This window comes from Corvus cornix, chromosome Z (genome assembly GCF_000738735.6).
Source record: "Corvus cornix cornix isolate S_Up_H32 chromosome Z, ASM73873v5, whole genome shotgun sequence".
NCBI classification, from domain to species: domain Eukaryota; kingdom Metazoa; phylum Chordata; class Aves; order Passeriformes; family Corvidae; genus Corvus; species Corvus cornix.
Window position 1 is genome coordinate 36,448,621 of NC_046357.1, and position 19,543 is coordinate 36,468,163.

At 37.0% G+C, this 19,543-nt stretch overlaps 2 protein-coding genes across 9 annotated transcripts in view; one reads left to right on the forward strand and one right to left on the reverse strand.

Annotated features, from left to right (window-relative positions):
• Nucleotides 1-19,543, forward strand: part of CDC14B (cell division cycle 14B) — a 52,292-nt gene that overhangs the window by 32,313 nt on the left and 436 nt on the right. For 3 of the 7 annotated variants that reach the window (XM_039566780.1, XM_039566783.1, XM_010403741.4), the window contains 2 exons: nucleotides 5,974-6,090; nucleotides 9,373-11,000. The exons of 1 other annotated variant lie outside the window; for it this stretch is intronic. In XM_039566780.1, the coding sequence (XP_039422714.1) occupies nucleotides 5,974-6,090; nucleotides 9,373-9,409 (154 nt within the window). In that variant the 3' untranslated portion in view covers nucleotides 9,410-11,000. Of the gene's footprint in view, nucleotides 1-5,973; nucleotides 6,091-9,372; nucleotides 11,001-19,543 lie in introns of those variants that run through there. 3 more of the 7 variants (XM_039566781.1, XM_039566784.1, XM_039566782.1) reach the window with 2 other exon arrangements.
• The window catches only part of HABP4 (hyaluronan binding protein 4), a 29,576-nt gene continuing 22,779 nt past the window's right edge, over nucleotides 12,747-19,543 (reverse strand). For both annotated transcript variants that reach the window (XM_039566786.1, XM_039566787.1), the window contains one exon: nucleotides 12,747-19,455. In XM_039566786.1, the coding sequence (XP_039422720.1) occupies nucleotides 19,399-19,455 (57 nt within the window). In that variant the 3' untranslated portion in view covers nucleotides 12,747-19,398. The remainder of the gene's footprint in view (nucleotides 19,456-19,543) is intronic.

Consider the following 19,543-nt stretch of genomic DNA (forward strand, 5'->3'; position numbering starts at 1 on the left):
GTAGATCTTTGTTTCTATGAAGAGATCAAACATTATATGCCATGGCATAAAACAGGACTTCTTTTTACCTTTTTAACATAGCAGAAGATGGGACAGGTTGCAGTGTTAGGTCAAGGATCACTTGTTTACCCAGACAATCTGGTTTCGTCCTCTTTTGTTCATAATTATGTTTTATAGAGCTTTAGGAGATTACTTACATTCATTCATTCTGACAACTTGGATTCAGCAGCTGAGAAAACATTAATAGCATATCAGTTCCCTGAGTACAGTTTTCACTCTTTCTTCACTCTGCTTTCATCAGAATAGCTACAGTGATTTCTGTGCCTTGCTTCTACTTAAAAGGTGCAGTCTTTTCATCAAATGACAACTTACATCCTTTGGTCAAACAAAAATTTCAACAGCACGCAGATCTGTCAGGAAATCCAAATGAACTTTTTGCTTCCTTCTGAGTCTCCCTGGAGCTCCTCTGTCATCACCACTCTCCAAGTAAAATGGTTACTTGGGGTGAAACCTTAGTGCTCTCAAGGAGAAGAAATGGTCAGAAAGTCTTTTACACCAGAGTACTGAGTAAGAATCAGCATTCTCTCCTGACAGACACGAAGGTTGAGATTTTCTGTCATCTGTACTTTTGGCCTTGCAACATTTTGTCTGCACTTCTTAAAAAGCATGAAACTCTTTCTCTAACATAAGTGACCGAATAACTATAGAATGAGAACTGGGGGACTTTGGACAGCTTAGTTATTCAGTTAGCCTTTGCTGAGGTCATCTTAATCTGTTCTTTTGGGGAAAAAATGATCAAGAAATAAAGATCACTTCAACTTAATTCTTTTCTCCTAACTTTTTCAAATAACATACTTGAGAGGCATTATTCCAAATAATGTGAGAGGCATATTTTCAAAGTTTTACACTGAATGTAGGACTATTTCTGTTCTCAGTGGTCTCTAGAAGTCAGACTTCAGATTTCTGAACACATACTAAAAAGCTAAACTTAAAACACAGGTTAAAGAGATTAAACAATCGGTGCTTTGTTTTGCTGTACTGTAAGATCAATTTCAGTCAACTATCATCCTTTCTTTCTCTTATTGTTTCTGTGTTCTGTATAAAAACTAAAAACACTTTTTCCTTGCTAGAGGAAAAAAGACTGTTTGATGTTGGTAGATGCGATGCAAGCAATTTGGTTATTCCCATTTACTGGGAATTTCCAGTTCCTGGTGCTATTGCTTGGTTTTCAAGATTAACAATCATACAATGTTGGTTTAAGTATAGGGAGAGAAAACACTTAGGCTTTTCTTAAAAGCTTGCCTAACTTTCTCTCCATTCTGCAGCTAATGTCTCGTGTTTTAAGAGCTCAAACTACCACTAAGGATTATGGATCTCTCTGGGATAGCCTGGCAGTTGTGTTGGCTGAAGCCCTGTATGCTGAAGTTATCAGTCACTTACCTGTTGATGACTTGGAAGAGTGGTAGAGGTCTCAGGTCTGTTTTCTTAAAAATCATGAGATGATGAAGGAGAAAGCAGTATTGTACTTAGCAGATCTTGTAATACAGGTTGCCTAGACTGGTTGGCAAGACTAAAATGGCTTTTGCTGACAGAGAAGACATGCACCTGTGTAACCTCTCTTTTCTTTATCCTCCTTACAGTATCTTCCTTAGGATACTGTAATCATGTATTTTAAAAAAGCTTGTTGTGTCGATTGATTTCTCCCCAATATGTATTATATTGCTTGCACTTCAAGTTTTGTGGATTTTGTCTTGGGTTGTGGAGTTTGGGCTTTTGTGTCCTGGTGGTGTGCCTATGTTTCACCCTTGCACTGAGTTAAATGGTGAGAAAAGGTTGTGAGTTATTTAAAAGATGCTGCTACTGAACCGAACACTGCTCCATTTAAACAGGTTTTGATTTGTTTAAAGACCAAGGTATTAGCTTGAATAAGGAAGCATTGTATAAACTAGTCTGTTATTTGTTGTGTGTATTTAAGATCAGAGCTACCAAGTGATGTTTCCATTACAGATGAACCAGAGATGAAAAATTCTTACAATGAAAATGTATGTTTAATAGTGTGACTGTTACAGCATCCTATAGCCTGGCTTTTTTTTTGTTTTGGTTTTTTTCAATCATATCCCATTGAGTGCATTTGTGTATCCCATTTGTGTACATCAGATGTGTTTGCTGGTGTTTCTGGATGCTGTATGACATACTCTTTTATGTGAACAGCTACAAAGCAGTAAGGTAGGTGTCCTGAGATCTTACACTTCTTTAATACAGTTTGGGATATTTTTTTCGTGCTGACATTTTGGCAGGTTTTCCTGAACCATGGCCTCATCTCACATCCATTATAAAACATATCTGTTGAACCTGCTATCAAGCAAAGCTGTTAGTCTAATTGTGCTGAATCAAAATTCCATACATTAGTTTCTTCTCTCACCTTTAACATATATGCAGTAGCATTCTAATAAAAGCTGTAGTAGCACTGTTGCTGGTCCTCAGCTGACAGTTGTCAGGCTCAAAGACAGCTCTGGGTGTTTATTTGCAACACCATGTCAGAAAGTGGTATAAATGGAACCTTCTCTCTTTTCCTTGAGGTGCTATGAGCCTTGGAAGTCCAGAATTCTAGTCTGATTTAAAAATCTCTCTGTTAGCGAATGTCTCTCTCAGCAAATGTTTTGTTCACAGGGATTTCAATTATTCTTTCCTGTAGAGTAGCCCAGTGAAATTGTATATATTTGAGATGTAAAAATGGCATATCAACTGAAGAGCAGACAATGTTAAAGGTTCTTCTCTGCTAACAGCTGGCTCTGAACTGATCCCATAAGGCATCTCCTTATCTCCCTTTGGCAAATACAGCAAACTTACAAGGATGTTTTGATGGTTGTTTTGGTTTCCTGGTGGCTATTTTTATTATAAGTCACATTTCCATTTAGAACTTCTTTTATTTTCTTTCTTTGTTTTGAACAGATAAGATGAAATTCTCTGGGAAGTAAGGACTATGTTTGATACGTTGAAAAGATGAATATTTAAGTGTTTGTGCAAAATGGTATCTTGATAACTCATAGTGCTTCACAGAATCACAGAATGGATAGTGTTGAAAAGGGACCACAGTGGGTCATCTGTTCCAACCTCCCTGCTCAAGCAGAGTCATCCTAGAATGCGTTCCACAGGATTGTATCCAGGCAGGTCTTGAATATCTCCAGTAAGGGAGACTCTACAGCCTTTCTGGACAATCTGTTCCAGTGCTCGGTAACCTGCACAGTAAAGAAGTTCAGGTGTTCAGGTCAGGTTCCTCATGTTCAGGTGGAACTTCCTGTTCAGTTTGTGCCCAGTGCCTCTTGTCCTGTTGCTCAGCACTACCGAGCAGAGCTTGGCTCTTGACACCATTGCTTCAGATACTCACAGACATTGATTAGGTCCCCTCTGTCATCTCTTTTGGAGGCTGAACAGACCCAGCGCCCTCATCCTTTCCTCATAAGAGGGATGTCCAGTCCCCTCAACATCATCATATCCTTCCACTGGACTCTCTCAAGGAGCTCCATGTCTCTCTTGTCCTGAGGAGCCCAGAACTGGCCACAGCACTCTAGGTGTGCCTCACCAGGGCTGAGTAAAAGGGCAGGATCAGCTCCCTCAACCTGCTAGCAATGTTCTTACTAATGCACCCCAGGACACCGTTGGCCTTCATGGTCACAAGGGCACACTGCTGGTTCATATTTCAGTGCATGTTAGATAAGTATATGGGTTTACGCCATGTATGTTGACCAGTTTTTATGAACTTCTGGTGTCTAGAAAAAAAAGGGTGTTTAGGAGAGAAAGATTATAAACATTAGATTACATTCCAATAACTTTCACTTTCTTTTATATGTACATTTGCATGCATTTTATGCAGAGAGACACCAAATGTATGTATTTAAGGAGAAAACATGATTTTTCCGTATTTCTGGCTGCATGAGCAGTAGTAAACCAGTATGTGCCGTGATTTGTTCATGTTTATATTTCAGTGATTAAATGTTATGAGGTTAAGCTGACTTTGTACTTTTCTGTTCATTCCCAGAAGTTTCTATCAGCACAAATGAAGTAATGCAAATAATGAATATAATGCAAGTCTTCTTTCACCACTGGTGTAATTTTTAGTGCTTGGTTGAAAGTGTTGTAGACCAAATTTGTTCATGCTCTATGACAACTGTGGCACTGAAAGAAGAATTATAATATTAGAACTTGCTAAAACTGTTTTACAATCACAGTAGAAACTATAACGTAAGCTTTCAGGTTTTAAATGTTTTCACCTTGGGCATGCAAGGAAAACATTTTGATTAGAAGAATTTGTTCTGTCTAAAGAAGTATGATATGAGGCTGAAGGTATCTGACGGCCGTTTTTTCTGCCTCCTGTATAAGCAATTCCTTCAACTTTGAATGACCTGTGTTTACAGTAGAATTTGCATTGCATTTTGGTAGTACTTTTCGTTAAAACCTTGTATTAAGATAGCTCAGAGGAACTGGCTGTTTTGTTTGAACATTGCAAATCAAGTGACAATATTTTGCAAGGCTGAACTATTAAGAGAGATTTATTCAGGTAGTTTAAAATTCTTGGAATTTGTGGTTATGTAGTCATTTGTTTGCTAATCAAGAAGAGTATAGTAAAAATAAGGTTGCTGATCAGTTTTACTGAATAAAGAATATATTTTGGATGAAATTGTGTTATCTCAAATGGATGTTCTAATTCTAAAATCAAACACATATAAAACAATGAAAACATTGGAGGTTTTTTCATTTCTGTTTTTGGTGAGTATGTTACATGAGTATGTAAGTGTATATTTTCTCCCCATGTATTTTGCTCCAGAAGTTAACATTCAGTATTGATATCTAGGATTCTGTGAAAATAGTTTCTTCAGAGTGTTAACTGACCAGACTGTAACTTACACAACTTAATGAAGGTTTTGATTTCCAGTCTAATGTAAGCTGCTCATACAACTGGACTCAGTGAAGCCACTGAAAATTAGTCTTATAATAGCAGGAGAAGGAACAGTAATAGCTAAGTTACTCATAGCTCAGAATCTCTAAAATGGTGCATACTTTCATAGCTGGAACAGATGGAACGACTAGAGAATAGATGTATAAAATGAAGCACTAAATAGATATCCATGGGCTCCATTGACCAGTTGTCACTTTCTGTCTCCACAATATCATAATTTCACTACAAGTATTTAGGAAGAGAGCAAACGTCATTTTCTTGTGAACCAGTTGTCTGGTGGATAAAAATAGTTGTTTGCATTTCACAATGTGGAATTCTTTGTTTCTTAGCATAAACAGCACTAGGATTTATCTGCCTGTTTAAGAAATAGTCAGTATATTGCTCTAGGTTCTTTCAGAGAAGTATTTGTGTACAACCAGCATGTAAAGCTGAGTTTTGAGTATTTCAAACTCAGTTATTTCCTCTAGGAGCAAAATGCTAGTATTTGCAATGATTTTCCTATTTGAAGGGAATATCTCATGGTTAATTGAAGGGGATTTAGACTTAGACCTTCACAAATTTAATTACTTGGGGTTTATTCTGAATTTATTCTGGGAATTCTGTGTCAGTCTGGAAAATAATACTTGCTTTTGTTGCATACTTCAGATTTTATCTTTTTTTTTAATTTGTAGCATAATTTAAAATGCTATTTTGGATCTTTTTGTCTTCCAAAAACCTAACAGAAAATTCAAAACTATTAACTTGATCCATTCTTTGAAAGCAAAAAAAAGCCCGACAAAACCAACCAGCAAAGCAAGCTGCTATGCTCCAAATAAAAACAACTTGCATTACCCTAGTTATTACAGGAATGTTAGGAAAGAGAAGGGTATGTTTCAGCAGAAGAGTTTGCTTTTCAGAAGGATTTGTGAAAAGCCAGCTGATACTTGTTAGCTTTACTGCAACGATAATACCCTCTTTTCAGTGTTTTCTAGAAACTTTCCAATTAGATAATCATTCTTTTTTCCTACTCTTTACAGAGTACTTCTGCAGTCCAGTGTTCAGAAAAATAAAACCCCTGAACCTAGCATTTCTGACAGTACAGACATTACTAAAAGAACTACCAGGTCTGCTGCAAGAAAAAACAGTTTAAAAAGGTGAGAGTTATCCTCTTTACAGATCCTGTAACTGTTCTCTAGGGAAATACTTCGAGCTGTTGTGTCTAGTGCTGGCAGGAGCTTTGCCATAGTTCAACTTCTCCTAGCAATGAAAAGTGAGAAACAATTAAATGGTTTATGTCATGTACTGAGAATATCTGGAACCTTACATCTTAGGTAATTTATTTATGTTGCTCTGTCTTTCAAGTTTGAAAATTTTATGTAGTAATTCCTAATGTGAATGAGAGTTACTGAAAATGAGGGATTTTGGTAACATGAAATCCCCTCTGCCCGAAGTAAGAGACGGAAAAATTGCTCACAGCATTAAGTCAAATACCAGTCAGTGCATGAAGTCAAAACTAGGAGAAATTCAATGGACAACTGAAATGCAGTGATTGTGGAAAGGTGAACCATGTAAAATGCATGTGTATACTGGTATGAGGGGTTTTTTTTACTGAGAGTATAGCTGATAATCTGAACTAAACCTGTTTGGTAAAGCTTAATGAAATTTTAATTCTAATGGATTTATGCAAGACTGAAAGTGCTTTTTGGCCCAGAAGCATATGGCCGGACTACTGCTATGTATCTTTGTATGTGCATGTGATCATGCCCCCCTGTGGCAACTCCCCAGGTCATTATAAAAGATGAGCCTGAGAGCATAACTTAAAACAATATCCAAACTATTTCCATTGGTTGCAATTTACTGGAATTTGTCTTAAACTTATAGTGAAAAACTTTCAAATGAGTCTGTCAGGTGCTGAAGAGATTTTCGTTGGGAAGAGTAAAAGATGACACGTAACTACTTCTTATGTTATGTGGCTTGATTTATAAATATCACTGAAAATTCTAAGTTCTTTTGCAGCTGTTTCCTCACAGAGCTCTTCTTTCTCCTTCTTCATCCTGTTACCTCGAAGGTAACAAAGTTATGAAAAATTCACTCTGTCAATGGAAATAGTCAGTAGACTGCAGTAAATTCTATTCAGAGAATTTTTAGTCATGACTTTGTTTTGATTTACTGAATAGCATGTTAAAATATAATGTCTTTTTCCTGAAATAGATATTTTACTAAAAATTAGTAGTATTTTTCCAGGTTTTCCTTTTGGTTGGTTGGGTTTTTTCTCCATTTTGCCTAATTTTCACCATGTCAGTTTTGGTTCAAACAGAATTGATGGGATTCTGCCTGCTGTTTCTATTCCTCATGCCTCTTCCAGTTTTAATCTGCTTGCAACATTTTGTGGCTGCATTCATGCACATGTGTAATCTGAAGAGAGATTTTCAGTTCCTGGAAAGCACTTCTCCAAGCTGACCTTTGTTTTGTGTGAACTGAGAATACCTATCCTTAGGAGAAAACAACATCCCTAAAAAAAGAGTTCACAGAAGATGTCATTAATTTTGTTAGTCCTTTAGGTGTGGTGCCAGATGTATGACTCTGAAGGCCAAGGATCAGGTCAATCTAAAACTTCATAAATTACTTCCTTCATATTTCTTAGACTTCTACCCCAAATACTTCATTCCATATACTCTTTCTTTTCTTCTAACTTTGGGGGTCTGAGAAGTTCAGTTACTTTATATTTCCATCCAATAATCAACTTTGTCCTTGTTCTGTCAGTTATGGAGTTCTTAATTGTTTTATAATCTGCAAGAGCTAATTTGGTGCTGGTCCCTCTGAAGGGTGTTTTGGTATGACCATATAACTTACTGGATTTAGAATCCAGTATCTTCTTGTTGGTCTTGTAGGTGTCCTTTTATTTTTCCTGTAGCATTTGAAAAAGTATCACTCTTTTTTTAAGCATGCCTTTTCATCTATCTGAATTTCTTGAAGTATCAGCAGTTTGCACTACCTCAGAGTGCTCAGATTCATTGACCTAATCCAGATCAAGTGGATTGCAGGGTAGAGAATAATTATCTCTACAATATTGATATCATGCCCTAACCAACATCTGTCTTTGTCAAGACTTCATTTACTTCGCTGAACTTCTGACATTACTGTATATCCTTATTCTTTTACTTTCTTGTCTGATACATTCCAGTGGAAACATCTTGCACCATTTTTACATCAATCTCATTTGTTGCTGCTTTATGTCACTTTAGTCAATTCTTTTTGTATGTGAATCACACTTGTGACCCATCCTAATGCAGTATAATCTGCAGAGCTAGGAAATTCATTTGCCATTTCATCCTTCAGACACTACCATGGATTGTCTTCAGACTGATTTTTTTAGCCAAAACAGCTATTTACAGCTAAAACACTATTCTGGCTTTGCAAAGAGAACTTACAGAATTTCAATCCTATTTAAAACACTCACTGCATTTCCTTTGTGGAACATCTCTAGACGTCTGCTGCCTTCTACTGAAAGTACTGATGGACATAACACATATCTTGTGATTGACATAATACTGGTTTTTGCAGGAAGTCACATTGCCAGTCTGTAAGCCAGTGGATGCCCTTATTTCTCCAGTTAAGATAGCTTCCTTGTAAATTTGCCAGTTACTGTGAAGTTCATGTCTGTATTTTAACAAGGTGCATACTTCAAATCCAAACCAACTGAGTCACAATAAGGCACAAGTTAAATGGTCTTTTCCATGTTACCACACAGAACAGAATTAAAATTAAATTCTTACAGTAAGTAGTTGATTAGAAATGAAATCTTAAGTGGTAAAGGCATTTTGATGTGTAAAGGTGCTTAAGGGAATGTAGGTCAACTTATTACAAAAATTATAATAGGGAGTATGGGGGAAGAAGTATGAAAACTGTATAGAGGAATATCACAAAACCTAACAAAGAGGAGTCGACTTTAAAAATCTCATATGCCTTTGCTTTGCTGGGTATTACAAAGCAGCCTTCTGCACCCTTGTTCAAATACTGAAAAATACTGAAAACTACCTGCAGCATTTCAGAACTTTTCTATATGTAATCTAATCCTAGCTTTAAAAAAAAATATGTTTCTTTACTATTATTCCTACTTTTCCTATGGTCTAATACCTCAGAGAGAGGAAAAGAAAAGGAATGCTTTGCACAAATGTGCTTAATGAAATTATGGTACTTTGAATCCTCTTTTGCATTTCTGTATGGATCAGAATTTTCTTCATATTATCTGTGATCAGACCAGTCCATGCATTCTTGACAATCAGTACTGCTGTGTTATTAAATGCAGTGACTTTTACCTTTTGTTTCTTTCTTTGAAGTTTCATTTGTTCATTTTACCTTGCCAGAAATATTTGCTTGAAATACATACTGAGTGATCTTTAACTTTTTCCCTCAAATATGTTTTATTTCAACAGCCAATCCATCACGAAGACTAGAACAGTATTGCGTTGAATTTCCAATAAGCCACCAGTGTTGAAGAGGATATTCAGGAGTGAAGGGGATATGACTAGAGGGGACTTAATGCAATTCAAGGAAGATCACTTTGGCTCTATTTTTCAGCAAAAAATGAAATAGAACAATCTCTTCCTTACTTGTAGAATAAAATGAACTGTCAACATGTTTGGTAGACCTTTTTCTACCATGCTACCACTTTCTCAAACAAAACCAACAAAATCTATGTACATTCAGACTCAGGTGTAAATATTTAAGCTCTCTATTATAAAGAGAGCTTGCTAGTATGTATGATGCATGTGTATAAACTGTGATGGCAATCACTTACTTAGCTGCTGACCACCAGAAATGAAAAGATGGTGGGAGCTTTTAAGTATATAAATCTGTGGTGTCTATTCAGACAGGGCTTAAGTCTTCACTTGAGTCTGAGAATCAACTACAAAAGCTTTTTTTTCTAATAGTATTGGTACTCTTCTGTGTTGATCGGCTGCTCTTTCTTACTTTGTATGAAGTTTTTTATGAAGCTGCAGTATTGAGTACACAACGTAACTATTGTCCACCAAAGAGTGCTTTATTGTCAAAGGTTATGTGGTTTATTTAGGAAAAACTAATTGTAAATGATTAACTTGTTTTTAATAGTGACAGCTTTTTAGTTGTTTACAACCAATGGCTCTTTGAACTAGTTATAACTTATTTAAATCTGGTATGATTTTAAAGGGGAGGAAAAACAGTGTACCATTTAAAGCAGTGCTGTCATATTGAAATGTCATTACATTATTGTTTCCTTTCCTATCAAATCCTTTAGGTGAAACTTTAAATTGCCATATATGAAAGGTAAGAATTCCCCCCAGATTTCACTGGTACACTGGGTAACATGTGGGTGTTGCTGGTTTTTAGCTTTGGGGCATTTAATGAGTGCAGCACACAAAAAAGGGAAAATAAGGTTGCCATACAACTGAGGTAGTGGAACTCAGGGGCAGGTAAAAATCTGGACATCTAACACTTCAGGAATTACAATTTACCTCTGTTAAAAAGCAGTGTAAGTTTTAGAGGAATCTGCTTGAGACTGAAATTTTCATCCCTTACAGGAAAACTGTGTCTTTTCCTACTAGTTTTCACATTATGAAATTTCAAAACTGGTATACCTTTGTCCGCCAACTGATGTCATAGCTGCATATCCCTCAGATGAGGACTGTTACCACATAGCCTTAAATATGAATCAGTTATCTGTTGACTTAGTGACTCTTACAGTAGGTAGAAGAAATGGGGAAATTTGAAATGTTAGTAATGGAATAACAAGTTTTTGAAGACGCAGATTACCTCTGTGAGAGACGGAATTTTATTTCAATGAATGCAAATGTTCAGTGACTAGTTTCAATCTATGTCCTTTTAAATGGAAACTAAGTCTTCTGTTAGGCTGGTGATTTTTGAATGCCAGTATGAGCAAGAGCATCATGACTTGGACAGGAAACAGGATGTGAAGTTTAAGTAAGCTTAGAGGTAACATCCATGATCTTAGATAGTCAAAATCTGAAAATATGAATAAAAAGAAAAGGTTTGATGCAAAATAAAGGACCGTTGAAGGCTCAGACTGAAAGTATTTTTTTTGTTTTCTCCTTAAACTTTTCACACCCCCCCCTTTTTTTCTAGATGAAAGGCGTCCAAAAGAGAGGGACTGATCTCATCCGGATAAGGCAATTAAAATTTCTTGGGGTTTGAATGGGGTTGGTTTAGCTGTTTTGTGGGTGGTTTTTTTTTTTGGGGGGGGGGGGGGGGGCAGTGTTTTGGTTTAGTGGTTTTGGGGTTTGGTTTATTTGGTTAGGGTTTTTTAGTGGGGGTTTGTGGGTGGGGTTGGTTTTTCAGTTGGTTGGGTTTTTTAATTAAGCCATTTGTGCAAAAGCTGAAGTACAGGTAATCACAATAGTAAGTCTGTTGTGCAAATATGAATCTGTTTATTTTTGAAAAAAATCCTCATCTTGGAAAGGAGAAGGGATGTAAGTAGTTAAGTGAGAATCAAAATAAAGATTTTGTAATATTTACTGTGTTTGGCTTTGCCCTCAGCTGAGCTTCTTTTAGCATATTCTTTTTTAACCAAAACTAATTGGTCTCTTTCTCACCCCTTCCAAATTCCAAATTAGAATTTGTCTCTTTTAAAGTAACCAGCAGAATCATTAGCACTTTTAGGTTCATCAGAAGTACATTTGCATAACGCAAGTGCACCAACAGTAGCAACTAGCTAAACCAAAATTGCATGTTTGGCATCAATGTGTTTCAGGACACCCCGTCCACCACCCAGTATCTTAGTGAGAAACATGTAAGTGTCAAAGGGACTTCACATTTGAACTTTCCAAACAGCCTTATATGGAAAATTAACTCATTACCTCATTGTGTCCCAGCTAATTGTACTGCTTAGTTTGTTACAAATTTTTATTACTTTGTCTAACATTTTTAATATACCATACCAAAGTTGTCTTAGGTACAAGAATGAAAAATGGGCATGGGTGAGGAAGTCCTTGGTTTCTGAATTTTTTCTGAATTGTGAAGGATTAAGCGCCAAAATGGAATGTGTTGTGGCAGCTGCATCACCTTTGTTCAACAGAGCAGCTGAATGAAGGTATTTCTGGTCTCATCAGTTAGGAGATTCTCCTTAGAAATCCTTTCCTCTTTCAAATACGTGACAGATGGATTCTTCCTCAATCTCTTAGTTCAAAAGATACTACATGCTCAAAAGCTGTAATATCTTGGGTGAAAACACTACTTTCCATTACAGCATCAAAAACTTAACTCAGATGTTAACCCAGATCTTGTCTTTTTGCCCCAGTATGACAGCAGAGGAAGCACTGCTGATTTAAAACAGTAAGAGAGTGTAGAAAAAAAAACAACACAACACATAAATGTGATATTCACCAGTTTGTTGCACTGCAGTTTTTATATTAATCATTTGCAGACTGTCTTACGTAAACTCATGTATAGGCTATCAAGGTCTTAAATTTCTTGACTAATCAGTACTGTTCATCCTGATTATTTTTAAACTGTGTTTCTAATCATATTTTTTTAACTTAGATTGTAAGAATGAAAGTTTATTTTGGTGAAGGTATTTTTAAGATAAAGCTTCATATTATCTTGTAATATTAATTAGTTCAATATGCATTTGTGTCTCATTTGAAAACAATATAGATTGCATTTGATTTTATACAAAATACTGCATAGTGAGAAGTGTAAACATGAATTGTGTAAAATTAAAAATAATCAGAAGAGTTTTTTTCCTGTTTTATTTCCAGTATGATCATATCTGTACCAGACAGACTATGTGTGCACTGAAAAAAACACAACAGACTCAGCTGCCTGAAAACTTTTAATTAAAGCACAGATTCTTAAAACACATACTTTTAAAATTTCAAAAATAGAGAATTTCTGGCTCTACATTTCAGAGAACTCACTTTGGAAAACAGTAACTCTATTTGAATTGTTGGGATACTGTTACACAGTAAAAAAAAGCACAGTAAGACACAACAATGGGGGTTTAGTTATTTCTTCTCCTTCCTCTATGATTATATATAATTTTTAGAAACAGGCATTATCTTAAATACTATATACTTTGATACTTACCATGACAGTGAAGGCTTCTCAGAAGAACTAAAGTTTTAGGAACACTGATTTTTGCACAAGCACAGGTGATGGCCTAGTTTAGCCCTTTAAAAAAAATATCTAACAGCAAAAAAATAGTGACCAACTCAAACACTTTTTGTCACCCTTACCTTACCTATATTAGAAAAGGCAAAATTTGCACACACCAAGCAGAGCCTGTTTGACAAGCAAGTAAACTTCTGCTTGCCTCAAAGATAGGGTTTTATAGTTGGAAAATCGGTGTTCTTCTGATGTAAGGTGATCCTTTCCAAATTCACATGTTTAAGGACCTTCTCCTGACAAGCAAGTTGCCTGATGAAGAATGAATGGTGGGTCTTGCCTGGGAGAACACCAATTTATGCATGTGATTCCCACAGGAAAACACAGTTAAGTCCTATCACATCATTAGGAGTAAGGAGTACTGGCACTGGGCCAGGGAGGGCAGAGGACTAAAAGAATCCCACAGAGAAAAACTGAACAGTGGCTCAAACCCATTCCCTTGAGAAGTTAATGTGCTGCAAGAATAATCTGTTCACTGTAGTTCTGAATAATTTAAATTTTGGTCTATTTAGCCACCTTTGCAGTGCAGTTCCTACACTGCTTATGTAGGAGTAGACAAAAACATGCTATAGCAAAAAGGATGCGCTGTTATACATGAAATTCGAGTCTCGTCCTAGAGAGAAACTGCATGCTTTAAACCTACCGCAACAAGGGTTTGTTGAGGAAGGGATGTTTTTTACTTTATTTACTTCTGGTTTTGGGGTTGGTATCACATGGATGTGACTGACCAGTAAGTCCTGAATATGGAATAAGACATATACAAGGGTGATGTGCTTTTTAAGCTTAGGGACTAATGGACCACAGCAATTGCAAAGATTACTTCATCTCAACTCAAAGGGAACATGGGGTGGGCCTTTGTTTTGGATAAACTTTGATAGCCATTTGAGTGGATCAGTAAGTAGTTCTTCAGCAAGAGTGAAGACCAGACCCACATGGGGAGAATGAATACATAGAATATAAGAGCCAGACAACTGCCATAAGAATTTCAAAGACAGACATGAGCTTAAACATCAACCCTCCCATTCCTTCCTGACAGCTGGGGACACCAGGGAACATAGTGACAGTGAGGATGTATTTCATAGGGACCAGTAAGGGGAGTCATATTGGTATTATGATTGAACTGTGTACTGCAACTGCTGTATTAAGTATATTTTTGTGTTTCCAGTATACTTTGTATCACTCTAAACCAGAAATGCCATGTGACATGAACCATCTTCAAGTAAATAAATCTGGTATTAAACATGACACTCTCCATCCATGGGATATTTCCAAGAGCCTTGTCAAGTGTTGGACTGTCACAAAGGCAGTGGAAGAAGGCACCTAGAAAGCTGTCCTTTCAACAGCTCCATTCCTGGTCCATGTCCTTCCTACCAAACTGTCCTAGTTCACAAGGCTGCTGAAGACTCCAGACAGGCCAAGCAGCTGCTGGTGTTCTTGATGCCTCAACTCAGCATGTGGTGGCCCTGCTATGTAAGAGCATAGCACAGCAGATAAAAAGCTCTTCTGTGTCACTAGCACCTCCAACTCCCAGCCCTTCTAACCATGCCAGTTGCTGCAGCTCAGTTACAGCACAAACAGGATAAAAGTGGCAAACCCTAGAGTCCTCGTACCCTGACAGCACAACAGGAATAGACCCTTGGCATCAGCTATTACTAATGTGAGAAAATCCAAACTGAGAGTGATGCCAGCAGCAGGAGGGTAAATTATGAAACATCACTTCTTACCCTTGTGAGCTTGCTTTTGCCTCTGTCAGTGCTTTGATGCCATTCTTTTAAGATAGCAGAACAATTCCTTGGTTTTCTACTCAGTGGAAGGGCTCAACTTCCTCATTATCCCTCCTTCAAATACAGCTTTTCTCTAGACCTCCTCATATTTCTTCCCGAGTTCATGTTTTGGCATTACTAGATTGATCTTTCACCATTCTTTCCAAAATGGCACACTCACAGGTGAGAATCTCTAGCCAGTAGTCACAACACGTGACATTTCTCCTGCTGTCATGCTTCTAGGTGCTTTTTGTCCATCTCTTTCACACCACTATCATACCTATTTTAAAGTGAACTACTGTTTAATGTTGATTTGTTCACATTCTATCTCTTTCTCCCACTGACCAGACCTTTCCAGCCTCTGGTCTTCTTTCACTCTGGTGGAAGCTTCATTGGAAAGATTACTAGGTTTTGCTTTTCCCACAATAGCTTCTAAGGTTCAAAGTCTTTGCTAGAGCTCAGAAAAACAGAAAAGAAGCACTCAATCCATAAGCAATAGAAATATAACCAAACTAACAAGTATAGAATTCCTGGATCAGCGTATGTCAGCTTATTATTCTCTTCTGGCATGAGAAAGAAGTTTGTACCTTGTTATTTTTATGTGTTGGCAGAGCTATCCTGCTAATTCAATTACATTACGCAAAATTCGGTATCTTTCATTCAAACAGTAACTACTGTACAAATCTAGACAAAGGAACTACTATTGCTAAAAGGCAACAGCTTATCAAGTCCTGCTAACTAGCTGTAAAACATCATAGAGACAATAGGAACACAGATTATGAGTAGTCATACTAGTTACCTAAACAAGGAGAGCAGAAATTTTATTCTGTTTATTTAGGGATAGCTCGTCTCCACCATAACGCTGTCATTAAGTGATGCGGTATCTAAGGCTGTGTTCAAGACAGCTATCTGAAACACTTGTATCACATATTCAAAAAGGTATTTGTTTTCACAGAAATAAAACACTGCTGAAGATATTATGTATTTCAAGTTAAATTCTAAGAACACAGTCAAAGCATAACAGTTGTAACTTCTTCCAAAGACTGAAGGCTCCCCCACTCCAAGCAGAAACTGTTCAATACTTGCTCAGCATATGCTACTGAAAGAGAAAAAGCTCTAATTTCATGCCCATTATTCAGTGATTAAATGTACTGTTTATGCAAAGATAATCATGTTTCACATTCAATTATTGATCCATTGATAATGAGTCAGCGTTGCATTACTTTCAACACTGCATATATATATATGTGTGTGTGGATACACATATATTCATTTTCTTATATGAATGTGTATGTGCCTGTGATAGCTCTGGGAAAAAAGAAAAAATTATGTGAAAATTGTGTAATACAAGATTAACATTAATGGCATAAGGGTACTAGAGGTACAGATTCAGGGTTTTTGGGCCCAAAGCACACTTACACCCCAACACTTGTTTTCTTACAAAAAAGGTATAACCAGCTGAAAGCTCATTTCCTGTGGGCTCAAATGCCCAATATTCCTATTTATCAACTCAGGGTTTTTTACTTCTGAGTCTGTTTATTCATTCTTTGGTACTCTTATCTTAAAACACAGACATTCCTCTCCTCTTTCTTCTAAAGGCACTTTCATCTCACTCTTGCCAATCCTAAACCATAGCACTGCATATGATTCAACTGAACTACATCATATCAACACTACCATATATAAATGACAGTCATGGAAAGAGGTGGATTCCTTTCTTTGCAAACTTACTGCGACTTACATTAATCTAAAACTTAAACCTGAAATGCAGCAGTTTTTCCTAGGCCACTCACTACATTAATCCAAAGAGTTGCTGGTAGCAGTGCATTAAAGAGTAACATGACTAAGACTGCAACACAATTTAATCTCTTCTTAATATGCATGCCATGTTCTACTAGTGTTTGTGTATATATTTACACCAGCTACCAGCTGCTTTACATGAAGGAGTAAAGCTACACCAGGAGTGACAGCCGCAAATATGTGCTTAACAGATACAGCTATTTTGGTACCTTAAATGTGACAGATGACTGAGATTTACAGTTCTCTTATCACAGCTAGGCAAAGAAGTTGAATCACTGTCATCACTTACAGTTAATAATTTCTTTTCTCTACTCAGATATACCATCAACTAGAGGAACTCTTAAGCCATATTCAAGTCTGACAGACTGAAAAATAAAATTGTCACACATAGCTGCTCTAAGAAACTTCTTGTTTCAGCAGTAATCAACTATACTAAATCTCATTCTCACAAAGTTTTGGGTTGTATTTTTTAGTGTTGGTCGGTTTGTTCTGTTTTTAATTAAACAGTCTTGTAACCAGCCTTTTTCCCTTTTAACCAGGAGTTTAACAATCTGCTGACCAAAAGTAGATTATACAGATAAATTTTCACAAGTCCTTTAAAGTATTCCCCAAAGAACCTATTTGTCATTCTGTTTTGAAAGGCAGATGATCAAAGTTAGAGGAATAAACAGTAACTTTGCAACAGCAGGAAGGAGACTAAAAAATTAAAATCTCTCAGCCTTCCCAGAGAACATTCAGAACTAAACCAAACACATCGCAGCAGATTGATCCCAGTAGCACAGCACAGCAAAGATTGACAGTTTTAGTGGAAGAACGGAGGGTTACTTTTAAGTACATGACCACTTTTCATAGCGAAAAGAGCTCTTAGTAGAAGAGAAGGCTACATTCAAAACATGACAGGAAACAGAAGCCCTGCAAAGAAGCTCTCCACATCTATGCACACACTCACTCCGGCAAGTAAAAATATAAACAAAAATTCAGACACATTCTTCCCTGTCCAATGGGAAAATGGGAACAGGAAGGGAAGAACAAGCAAAATATTCCAAGAATCCCACTGACAAAAATCACTTTCACATTCATTAAATTGCCATTTTTGGCAGAAACAAACACCACCTGTAAAAAGGGCAGCAGCAGGTAAATCTTAAACTGCAATGATGTCAAGTAACACCTGTGACTACAAAGTGAAGGAGTCATGCATTATTTCATCCAGTTCAGTTACTCAAATAGCAGCAGCATGGGTTCCCTTAACACCAGCACTTTGCTTTTGCACTTCTTCCTACTACAAGTCAGAGCATCTCTATGCCACTAAGATGAACTTCTCATGGAATACAAAGTCTCATGTTATAGCAAATTGTCATATAAGTAATTTAACAATGTAAGAAAAAATCCTTTGGGCTGAACTACTCTGCAGACCATCTGTTTGGAGCATATAGAAAAGAGTCTTTCTAGGATGACTACACCCTATTTGAGCAAAGCCTTGTAAGTGAGAAAAGTCTTTTAAGATTCTGAGCACTCTTAGAGCTTACTCCAAAGCAAAACTTTTCCTTCTTTTAAGTTTCATCCACTGTTTGCTTTCAAAGGAGACTGCTTAGAAGTGAGGCACAGAACTGGAAAAAGTGAAAGGCTTATATTCATCTGCTTTCCCAGTAAATTGAAAGAATGTATTCAAGTTGAGCAGGCATTTGAAGACTCCTGTGAGGCTGACAGCTGCTTCCAAAATGTCCAGTATGCTTGTCCTCTCATTTATTTCTGTCATCACCTCTGGCACCATTTTCTTGTTTTTCTCAGATCCCCCACAATGGCTCTCAGTGTCCCCTTGGACAGGAAACAAGTTAGAAAATCTCACTCAAGTATGTTAAAGCTGCAATGAAAGAACATTGCACCTCATCCCCAATATCACAAACTTCTTGGTAAGGCATGAAACATTTTAGTTTATAGTTGCTCCTGCTAAAATTAAAAGCTTCCTTAATAATTTAGTTCTGGTTTTAGATCAAAATTATTATTTTACTTTTTCTTCAAAGTAATTAGACTATATCTTGTTACTGAAGTAGGACTTATGGTTAGGTGTCAATTCAAAGCATCTGTGCTGCCTTGATTTTAAAGATCACTTCCACTTAGATGTTCACTTTTTTTGGTGAGTACTGATTGCTGTTTAGGGTTTGGGTTTTTTCCCCTCTTTTTTTTACCCCAGAGTACATCCAAATACCAAAAGCCTCCACCTACCACTCTGACTTCTTAAAATAATACCTCAAACCCAAACCAATGTGCACTTTTCTTTATTCGCCAAACCCTGAAGAACTGCAACTTGTGACTGCCTGAAATATACACTTCACCCAAAAAAACCCAGCTTTCAAATGTACAGTGAAATTGAGTCCCAGTTGTAGATCGTGTTGTACAGTTTACATTTCATCATGGCGTCATGGAGAACTTGATATAATCTCTATATATACATTTTTAAACACTCTTCCCTTTAACTTCACTTAAAGCCTAGTAGGGAAGTACTGTAAGCCTTCCCATAGGTTTCACAATTGGAGGCAGACACTGAAACCTGTGACAGGATCCCAGTCCACCCGTATTTCTAGAACCCAACTCTATTAGCAGACAGCTGCAATCATTCCGCACCAAACACCCAAACAACTTTCCAGAAGGGAAACAGACTTCCTCAATCTACACCAGCATAGAACTGGTCTCTTCGTAGTTACAAAGTGACTTTGAGATACCACCATGCAGGATGGTTCTTCAAGCTAAAGCTGGAAAATCCTCAGGATCATCAGGATTTGGAGCAACAAGCTGCACCTATGAAGTAAGAAGTTTTATAAAAATGAATGCATTTCAAAAGTATCTCACAGCTATGTATATGTATTTTACCCTCAAAAGGGTTCAT